Source organism: Diachasma alloeum, unplaced genomic scaffold, assembly GCF_001412515.2.
Source record: "Diachasma alloeum isolate Michigan unplaced genomic scaffold, Dall2.0 Dall_scaffold_00209, whole genome shotgun sequence".
Classification (NCBI taxonomy): domain Eukaryota; kingdom Metazoa; phylum Arthropoda; class Insecta; order Hymenoptera; family Braconidae; genus Diachasma; species Diachasma alloeum.
Window position 1 is genome coordinate 1,383,771 of NW_021680374.1, and position 10,514 is coordinate 1,394,284.

General features: G+C 37.0%; 2 protein-coding genes across 4 annotated transcripts in view; both read left to right on the forward strand.

Moving 5' to 3' along the window:
* Positions 1 to 132: 132 nt before the first annotated feature.
* Positions 133 to 5,132, forward strand: LOC107036410 (lactosylceramide 4-alpha-galactosyltransferase). 2 transcript variants are annotated; one of them, XM_015254355.1, is made up of 4 exons: positions 133 to 883; positions 1,891 to 2,290; positions 3,680 to 3,890; positions 4,764 to 5,132. In XM_015254355.1, the coding sequence occupies exons 1-4, from the start codon at positions 631 to 633 to the stop codon at positions 5,031 to 5,033; spliced, it is 1,134 nt and encodes a 377-aa protein (XP_015109841.1). In that variant the 5' UTR covers positions 133 to 630; the 3' UTR covers positions 5,034 to 5,132. The 2 variants fall into 2 exon arrangements, with proteins under 2 accessions (XP_015109841.1, XP_015109842.1); XM_015254356.1 differs by having other exon boundaries at positions 1,891 to 2,230.
* A 2,347-nt stretch (positions 5,133 to 7,479) lies between these two features.
* LOC107036541 (lactosylceramide 4-alpha-galactosyltransferase) overlaps positions 7,480 to 10,514 on the forward strand; it is a 5,424-nt gene continuing 2,389 nt past the window's right edge. The window contains exons 1-4 of one of the 2 annotated variants that reach the window (XM_015254572.1): positions 7,480 to 7,713; positions 8,162 to 8,420; positions 9,362 to 9,437; positions 9,769 to 10,080. In XM_015254572.1, the coding sequence (XP_015110058.1) occupies positions 8,189 to 8,420; positions 9,362 to 9,437; positions 9,769 to 10,080 (620 nt within the window). In that variant the 5' untranslated portion in view covers positions 7,480 to 7,713; positions 8,162 to 8,188. Of the gene's footprint in view, positions 7,714 to 8,102; positions 8,421 to 9,361; positions 9,438 to 9,768; positions 10,081 to 10,514 lie in introns of those variants that run through there. The other variant, XM_015254571.1, reaches the window with a different exon arrangement.

The following is a 10,514-nucleotide window of genomic DNA, read 5'->3' on the forward strand; positions in this document are numbered from 1 at the left end:
GTATAGGCCTTCCAGTAGAATCTTTCCCTTCGTTTTAGGAGTGGGAGACACGGATACAGGTGGGAATCACGTGGAGTGGGGGTACCCTGGGAAGGGAAAACTTCTGCTAGAACTATATTACACAGTATCATATTAGTCTGTAAAGAACTGTCTAGTTGAACATGCAGTCGAGACGTGCGCCGAGGGGGGCGTTTTCCCATTGCCAAAGAAAATACAAAACGGCTGTAAATAAATTCCAAAACTAATCCACCTTCATCGCTCGAATGCGCCGCAGTTATCGGACACGTCGACCCGAAATTCAACCCCCAACCGTGCCGAAAATGAAAGGGGGGAGCCGTTGAGTCAAAAATCAATAGGATGTGAATAAGTGTGGGACATTCAAACCTGTTTATCACCGAAATAGTGTAGAATATCATTATTTATATCATAGTTCTGATAAAATGTTAACGCTGTGCTCAAGGATAAGTATTACATTATGAAGAGGAGATTTGTCGATAAATTATCCATTCTACATATCAGAAGGGATATTCATTGTTGATATTTAATGCGAGTGGAGTGTTGATTGAGGGAATTGTTATGGAAAATTTTGCGTGATTGAATGACATTAATCATATCGCGGGGGTCTGGAAGATGTCGGATGGCATCCGCGAGGGGAGAGATTTCCTCGTGTCATTGAGGGGGGGAGTTGCAACTGCTGTGAGGAAAATGAGGAAGAGAGTTGTCGTGGGATGCTGCTTGGGTACACTACTCGGTATTTTTGTTTTTACCAGCAACAATGATCTGATACAGAGGATGACTCCGTTCTTTGTCACTCCGCCGGAGGATATTAGTTGTTATATTGAAGTATCGACGCCGGGCTCCGTAGAAACACTTCTTACTGCAGGTATTTTCGAGGGTATTCGGTTGTACGGAATTGAAGACTAGTTTTTAGGAGTTTAATCGTTGTTTCGTGTGTGACAAAATTTAAGAGAAAAGTCCACGGAATTCGACAGAATTTTGTTGGATTTATAGTGAATTTTCTATTTTTTTGGATAATTCTATTTAGATATATTCTATTGATATATTCAAATATATTACAATATATTTTAACATATTTAGATTTTTTTTTTTTATATTTTGATCTACAGAATATATTTAGATATATTCTATATTTCCTGTAGAATTCCTTCGGATGAAACGTTCTTTTTTTGTTTGATTTTCTTGATGAAAAGAAAAGAAGAATGGAATTATTGGAATGAATAGGAAAATTTCGAATGAAGAGTCTTATTCTTGATGTGTTTGATGTTATTGTTGGAGTATTTGGATTGAATTAATTGTTTATTTGATTTCAATATAGAATTTATTATGAAAGAATGAACATTTTCATTGAAAAATTGCGATTCGATGAAAAAATTAATGAAAGCTGTAAATTTTTATTCAATTGTTTGGTTCAAAAATTTCGGCTTAATTATAGTTTCGGAAAAATAAAGCAGTTAATTTGCAGTAAATCTGGGTATTTTTATTGACAACTCAAGGAAGTTGGGAAATTCTCGCTAATTACATTCAAATTTTTCAGTGAATTCCCAGTGAAATTCGAAATTTAATGTTTTGTTTCTCAACTGAAATTTAATTTCATGTTTTTTCAAATTAAATATTTATGAAATTTCAATTCTCTGCACCTTCCAGTTATTATTTATTTTCTACCCGTCGTTATTACATTTGTTATTTTATGTTATTCTCATTATTGGCTTCGGCTGTCGTATTCGTATTAAATAAATAAATAAATAGATAAATAAAGAAATGAATCATTGAATAAATAAATAAATGAAGCAATGAATAAATGAATAAATAAATGAATGAATGAATGAATAAATAAATTTTCCGAGAATTTGATTAAAAATCATTTTTCAGACGTGAAAAGTGCCCCAAAAGGCTCCAAAAATATATTTTTCCATGAAACATCCTGTTTTGGAGATGAGGGGATCACCCTCACCCCGAGACAAGCGTGTGCAGTGGAATCAGCGGCCAAAATGAACCCAACAATGCAAGTTTACTTGTTGGTGCTCAGTCACTCGAACTTCTCAGCGCCAACAAAAGAAACTGTTACCGTACTCTCGGCCTACAAGAACGTCAAGATCAGACGGATATTCATGGAGGAGTACGTGAAGAATACACCGCTGGAGGAGTGGTGGGTCTCGGGGATTCTCAGGACGAGCAAGTGGCCGAGAAGTCACATGTCCGATATCCTCAGGTATCTGACGCTCTGGAAATTCGGGGGAATCTATCTCGACCTGGACGTCGTCGTCACGACGTACGTATTTCAGTAATTTCTGGACGGAGAGAAATTTTCCAGAAAAATTCTAGTACGAGTACTGGAAAAAATCACAATCCACCGGCTGTGAAAAATTCTTGTGCCGTAACGTAAAATCTCTCGGGATTTCTGGTCAAATTTCTGGGGATTTCTGTGAAATTTCAACAGAAACACGGAAACACCGGAAATTTTATTGGGGAAAAATTTACGTTTTCTCCAATAAAATTTCGAATGTCAGCACTGGAATTTTTTCCTGGCCTCTTTCACTTTGCGCCTCTTATCCCGTGCTAGCACTAGATTTTTTCTAAAAAATGTCTCTCCGTGTGCTCTCAGTTATTCGCCATTCTGCTGAGTTTTATTTGCAATATAAATAGCGAAGGGGCATAAAAGTAAAAAGGCTCTTCGGGGTAGCCGGCCTTGTTTCCATGCACTTGTGACGCTTCGCTGTACAGACAGGAACGAAAAATGCATGAAAATTTCATGGACAGTCTATGTACTATTGATTTTTCCGGCCTTACGGTCAGTTCCCTGAATTACAGTATAAATTTCGATGAGTTTTTAATGATCGTACCCGGTGATGTGACCTCGATACACAAAAATTTAATTGGAATTGATTTAAAAAATGAACAACTAAATAAAAAAAATAGTAAAAATTTGAGAATGTCTATTGCTCAGTTATTTAAATGGGTATTCTAGGGATTTGTTAAATATAGGGAATGTAAATAAAGCTTTTCGTCATGATGAGTTTGAACTGCTGATTTTATTAATTTCATTATTATATTTTATGTCGGGTCTATAAGAAATAAAAACGAAAATTAAATGAAATTAGGAGCCGAGGGCATCGCCCCTAAAATTCTAGTCATTGCTCGTCGATTTTATTGTGAAATCGCGCAATTTTCAGCAGTTTTTATAAAAAATAAAAAGGTTAATTAGAAAAAAAATTGACTTTCATTATTTATTCAAATTTCTTGACATGAATTCTCTGGATTTTATTGAATATTCTTTTGACTTAATTAAGTAAATCGGAACACTTTTTTTTCTTTATGCAAAATATTTTCGATTGAATGAGCGGAAAAATTTCCGGAATTTCAATAGAGTTTCAATAAAAAATTGAATATTATTCCTATTTCCCCGCCATTTCTCCGTACCCTCTACTGGAAAATCGTCTGAATATCTAAAATAAGTAAATAGAAATGATGTTAAATTTATTAACAATAAATTTAACACCATTTCTGTTTGCTTGAAGGACTTAAATCATAATAAAAATTCATAAATAATAAACAATTGTTTATTATTCATGGACTTTCATTATGATTGAAGTCCTTTACTCGGCTCGACTACGAAGAAACAAAAAATGAGTGAATAATGAGAAATTGTTGATGTGTGCAGGTCATTAGAGAAATTCACGAATTTCGCGGGGGCAGAGGATTGGGAGGACGTGGCCGCTGGTGTTCTCGGATTCGGAACGACTGGTTTAGGCCGAAGGATCGCTGACGCTTGTTTGCGAGACCTGAAGAAGAACTTCCGGGGCAATGTGTGGGGAAACAATGGGCCAGGTGTCATTACAAGAACCCTCCAGAAATTGTGCGCCACTAAATACGTGAGTTGACGGGTAATCTCGGATATTCAGACCTCCGTGGCGCGAAAACTGAGAGTCGGTAGAGTAGAAAGTCGAGTTCTGACGATTACTACTTCGTGAGCCCATTAAATACTGTTATTTCCGTTGATAATTGACTTGTTTAGGAGTTAAAAAGTCGTTCATGACCACAATAATTTAATTTAACTGAAGTAAATTTGATATTTCTTCAGTATGGGTTTCCACTATTGTAGTCACATATCAAAGGGCCTCGGGAATTAAAAAATCAAAAACTTGAGATTAAACGATTACAAAATCGTTCAATCTCAAGTTTTCGATTTTTTTCATTCGGAAGCAAAAATAAAAAAAACATCGTATCGAATCCCTGCGGGCAATCGGGAACTCGATGAATTGAGGGAAAAATTTCGCACCACAACTCAATTTTCCCTTCCAAGAAAATACCATTTCAGTGAAATAAATGAGGAATATCGATTATTCCGTTCCCAAGGAACCAAACAAAACGGATAACAACACTCTGACATTCCAAACACAAACAAAGATTCGACCTAGATTCTGTTGACCGGATTGACGTGAAAAAATGTACCGTTGTTGTCCTTTATCATTACTTAACGAGTCACGAAATTTAGTAATCGTGCAATCATTTCCCGCGTTTTGTCTAAAACTTTTCAGAAATTCACAAGACGTTGGGAAAAGTGCAGGAAAATAATTGCAATACCATGAGTCCGTCAATAACGATTACTCGCAAAAACGGAATATTATTTCGTGTCAATCCGCTCAATAAATTGCCAGAAAAATGAAAAAAAAACGTGAATTTTGGCCGAAAGGGTGTAGTAGATTCTTAATCAACCTCTCGTGTGACGTTCGTTGTCCCCACAGGCTCGGGACATGACGCCCCACAGATGCCGTGGCTTCACAGTCTACCCGCCATCAGCATTCTACCCAATTCACTACAAAAAATGGAAGTTATATTTCGACGAGAAGGAGAAGAACTCAACGATGAGTATAATCCGCAGGGCATTAGCAATTCACGTCTGGAACAAGCTGAGCAGTTCCGAGATCATTTCACCCCCTAGTCAAGTGCCATACGCCCTTGTAGCCAGTGAATATTGTCCCAAGGTTTACACTCACTCTGGAAAACTGTTCTAAACTCACACGCGCGAAAAAATTTAATTAAAAAACCCATCGAATTCGTTAGAAAATTCTATTGAATTTCTATTAAACTTTCTATTAGTTTTTGGCTGATTCTATTGACACGTTCAATAGAAAACATTCGATAGAAAAAATCAACAGAATTCGATTTTTCTATATAACTTATTCTTTTCATATATTTTCTATAGAATTTGCTCGACTCAAATTTTCCAAGTTTTTTCATTATATTTTTCTTTTCTTCTCATCAAGAAAATCAAACGAAAGAACTTGGAAAATTTGAGTCGAGGAAATTCTATAGAAAATATCTCAATACAATAAGTTATATAGAAAAATTGAATTCTATTGACTTTTTCTACTGAATATTTTCTATTCAACATTTCAGTAGCGAAGCGGTAAACCGGATTAAGTCGATTTTGACTATTGGCCAGTTTTTGACGAATATCTCGGAATCTAAAAGAGATAGAAAAATTTTTGTTACAGCCGTTTTATAGCTCTTAATTGGTTCTACAAAAAAGGTCATGAGAAAAATTTTGCTATCTCTCTTAGGTTCTGAGATATTCATCAAAAACTGATCAAAAGTCAAAATCGACTTAACTCGGTTTACCGCTTCACTACTGATTTCAATGGAATCGGCCAAAAACTAATAGAAAGTTTAATAGAAATTCAATAGAATTTTCTAACGAATTCGATGGGTTTTTCTATTAAATTTTTTCGTCGTGCATCGTCAAGCTGAATATGACAACGCGACAGGGGATATTCACGTTTTGTACTCAATTCTAGCCGGAGATTGTTGGAGATAATATGCCCGCTCATCCAGTATTATTCATATCAGTGAGATAGATCACTTCTGTTGCATATGATTAAAAAACCCGAACAGTATTAGCATATCATGTCTGTAGACTACCGCCTGTTCATCGATCAGCTAGAGAATAAGTACAAACAATGCCAATGTTGACGTTATCAATCAAATCACCAGTATTTGTAAATTTCATTGCTCAATAATTACGTAGATATCCAACTGCAGAAGTGATTTCGTGTAGTTGCTCGTTACAATGTTTTCAAGGGTTCATATGCGTTCACATCCCTCATCTCGGATGACAGAATTTTTTAATAGAAAAACCTTGCGAATTGACTATTAACACATTCTTCAATTTGAGGAATCCCGATGACTTCAATTTTTTTTATTTCATGTGTCTTTTTTTCTGGCGTTAAAAAGGATTGGATTTCTATTGAAATGTTCAATAGAAAATATTCTATAGAAAAAGCCAAAAAAATTAGATTTTTCTGTACAATTTATTCTATTGAGATATTTTCTGTAGAATTTCCTCGGCTCAAATATTCCAATTTTTTAAAGTTGGTTTTCTTAATGAGAAGAAAAGAAAAATAGAATGAAAAAACTTACAATTAGAAAAAGTGAGTCGAGGAAATTCGACAGAAAATATCTGAAGAGAATAAGTTACATAGAACAATCGCATTCTATTGACTTTTTCTACTCAATAATAAACTAATAGAAATTTCAACAAAAGTCCAATAGAATTTTCAAACGCTAGGTTTTTCTATGAATTTTTTTCGTGCGTGCCATCGACGTAAATTAATTCTAAAAAATGTTCCCCTGGACAATCAAAAAAGTAACTGTACTTCAACACTCTGTTTTCTATCTTTATTCGGTCGCCATGCTGAGTACCAAAATTGTTGAATTTACCAATTAGTTGTTATCTATTGTTTATTCAAACATTTATTCTGACAATAGCGACGAATGGAAATTTTTAAAGAGGAATTAACAATGGGAGAAAGAAAACTCTCACGTATTGAGATAAGAAATATTTTTAAAAACTAGAGGAGAAATTTGGAAATCCCCAAGTTTGACACTTCGTCAAGTAATATGACGCGAACGTAATGGGGATTCATTGTGTGAGCGTCCTAATGAATGAGCATTTGTCATCTGCACTTCATGCTCGAGTCAATAGATTTGTTGCAGGGTGATGGATCACAACTCAATCCTCTATAATAAACGCTGCGCTCTGATGTTTTCCCACAACGCTCATTCCGACAATTGAATAATTTGTTGTAAAATTTACTGTGTAAACATTTTTGCCAACAGTGGAAGTGATTCAACGATAATAAATGGATTTTTTGTGATAAAATGACTGGACTATTTTTTTTCTAAAACTAGAATTTATCTGAATTTCATTTCATTTCAGGTTTAACTCTTACGATTGGAATTGCCAGTAGTTTTGTTCCCATTGGCTTCGTTAATTACCCCGGTGACGTTCCTCTGGAGATTAACGATTATTCCGTTAGCCCCCGGGCCAATTCCATTAATTTATTTTCTTTGAGCCATCGGAATCGGAAACTTTTCGGGAATCTTTCGTGGAAATCTAGATAAGGGTCGGTCTGACAGCTACTTAGAATTTATTCCCAGTCATTCAGTCATTCCGTCAATGTTCGATGCGTCTGATCAAAGAGAAGTGTTGACGACACACGCGTGTGGAGAAAAATAGTGGCCGGGGTATTTTAAATAATGGAAAAAGTCAAATTGAATTCTTCATCTTTATTCAATAAAAAATTGTTCTTGCTCCTGTTCCTCCTTAATTATTGGCTGAAATTTCCGGGAAACTATTGTTATGCCCCTAAAAGTGGAGCATAATTTCCCAATCATTCTGAAATATGGGCGAACGTAAGTATTTCAGAACGCACATATTTCAGAATCACAATATAGAATTAAGAAATATTAATCGATCGAGAATATACGTGCACTGAAAGCCACAAATATTCACATGGTGTTATCATAACACCGTGCCGGTATGAGGCAATGGCGAAGATGTCATGGCCTCTCGACGAAATAAATACTCGAGAGACCATTGTCGAGTACTTATTTTATTTCTTTTATTCCAAAAAATAGAACCCAACTCTAACACTGTTGAAACGTCGCGCGATGGCAATTTAATCAACGTCGTAATTATTTCTCCAATATTCCTTACTCTCCTATTATTAGTTCACGAAATTTTAAGAATTTCGATAGGTGGTGCTCGATCTAAAGAGATTTTCTTTCCGAAATGAATCCCATAATGACACCGTTAACGACACGATAGACATGTACAAGTCACAGTACTCGTTTACCCCAGGAACAATCAACGGAATCGCTCGCTGAAATGTTGTCTTCGATCAAAAGTGCAGTGACAAAAATTATGATGCAAAGAACGAGAGTAGTTATTGCGCTGGGAGTTTGTTTTTGTCTCGTACTGTTCTACATTGCTACTTCCACCGTTGGGGAAAATAACTCGACAATGAAGGAAATCCAACAATCTGTTGATCTACCGGAAGCTCTAGCTTACAAAGGGGAAGGATCCAGCCGAGAATTCCTGGAAATACTCCTAACAGCAGGTATTTCGTTCAAAGTAGCCCTCGCGCCCTTACGGCTCGAGTCATTGAGTGTTTCCACGAGAGAAAACTCCCAAAAATTGGGTTTGACTAATGATTTTCTAACATTTTTATTTATAAAAAAGAAAGCGGTCAATGAAGGGTGAAAAGAATTACGCTGAATTAAATTAACTAGGGTGTCGATATGAGTTCATCAATTTTAAACGCACGGAGAGAATTATTCAATAAAAATGACGTATCTTTTCCGTAATTCCGGAGCGAAATTTATGGTTCCTATTCTAAAAAGAACATACGCCGTAAGCTGTAGCGTGACGCTCATTCCTCGAATTTCATTGGTCGAACATTCGGATCCGCCCGCAAGTGTTCGACTTCGGTCGGCTTTCGGTTTTCGTGTCACGATTTGGCTTTAACACGCGCGCTCAAGCGCGCGATCGCTCTTGTGGGAAAAAGTAAAACCTGAAAAAAAATTTTTTTCACCGCGGGCCTAAGTGTCAGATCTTGGATTTTTTCAGGGGGAAAGTCGGTCAAAGGGCCACAAGGGTCACGACGGCCAGAGTGTCAGATCTTGGATTTTTCCAGGGGGAAAGTCGACTTTCGCCGAAATCGAATTTTTTAGCCGGGNCCTATTCTAAAAAGAATATACACTGTAAGCTGTAGCGTAACGCTCATTCCTCGAATTTCATTGGTCGAACATTCAGATCCGTCCGCACGATTTGTCTTTAACATGCGCGCTCAAGCGCGCGATCGTTCTCGTGTAGGAAATTTTTCGGAACTGTCACGGAATTTTTCCAGAGCATTCCATCATTTTTATCTGAATATCCTGTGAAAAATTACGATACCGTCACAATCGGTGAGCGAATTGTGAGTTCCGTAATTTTTACTGAACATTTCTCTCCGTGCGAAAATATCGTCGACAGATGGAAAAATTTAAAATATCCTTTCAGACGTGAAGGGAACCAACAACATATTTTTCCTGGAGACCTCCCCTTTCAGCAAAGAGGGTCTCTCCTTCACAGCGAGGCAGGCTTGNCGGCCAGAGTGTCAGATCTTGGATTTTTCCAGGGGGAAAGTCGACTTTCGCCGAAATNGGAAATTTTTCGGAACTGTCACGGAATTTTTCCAGAGCATTCCATCATTTTTATCTGAATATCCTGTGAAAAATTACGATACCGTCACAATCGGTGAGCGAATTGTGAGTTCCGTAATTTTTACTGAACATTTCTCTCCGTGCGAAAATATCGTCGACAGATGGAAAAATTTAAAATATCCTTTCAGACGTGAAGGGAACCAACAACATATTTTTCCTGGAGACCTCCCCTTTCAGCAAAGAGGGTCTCTCCTTCACAGCGAGGCAGGCTTGCTCGGTGGAAGCGGCGGCCAGGACAAACCCAACAATGCAAGTTTATTTGTTGGTGGCCAATCACTGGACTATCTCGGCGACAGGAAAGGAAACTGTGAACAGATTGTTGAGCTACAAGAACATTAAAATCAAGCGGATTTTAATGAAGGATTATGTCAAGAACACACCGTTGGAGGAATGGTGGAGTTCGCAGATTCTCAGCAACAGTGGGTGGCCGACCCATCACATGTCTGATATCCTCAGGTACCTTACCCTCGCGAAATTCGGGGGTATTTATCTCGACCTTGACGTCGTAGTCATGAAGTACGTATTTTTAATTCATTTCTCCTTTCACTCATATTTGTATTCAATTTCTTTTGCAATATAAATCGCGGGTGAAGTTGAGTGCAGAAGCATTTCGTGTGGCATATGTATTCGATGGATTCATAATAGTTTTGAGACGAGAAATCGGCGCTCTTTGGGATAAAGCAGTACGATACTGAATGGAAAATTAATATTCTTTCTCGAAATGAGATGATACTCTTGAAACGACAAGGAGAGTCTGAAATAAGGAGATGATGTTATTTCTTTCCTTCGAACTAAATGTCGTTGAAAGCGAGCGACGGTCGAAGCTTTTAGGATTTTTAGTCATTTTCTCATCTCCTGACGCAAAAAAGAAACGATTTCTTGAGCCAAAAAATTCTCACTTCGTCCTGGAGTGTTCATGTTCAAGTCATCAATACTTCACGGCATTCTTC

Bases quoted from the DNA above. Each gene is read 5' to 3' on its own strand.
- LOC107036410 (XM_015254355.1), top strand. From the start codon at position 631: ATGTCGGATGGCATCCGCGAGGGGAGAGATTTCCTCGTGTCATTGAGG. The intron at 2,291-3,679 runs GTACGTATTTCA...TGATGTGTGCAG, and splicing joins CTGGACGTCGTCGTCACGAC to GTCATTAGAGAAATTCACGA. The intron at 3,891-4,763 runs GTGAGTTGACGG...TTGTCCCCACAG, and splicing joins AATTGTGCGCCACTAAATAC to GCTCGGGACATGACGCCCCA.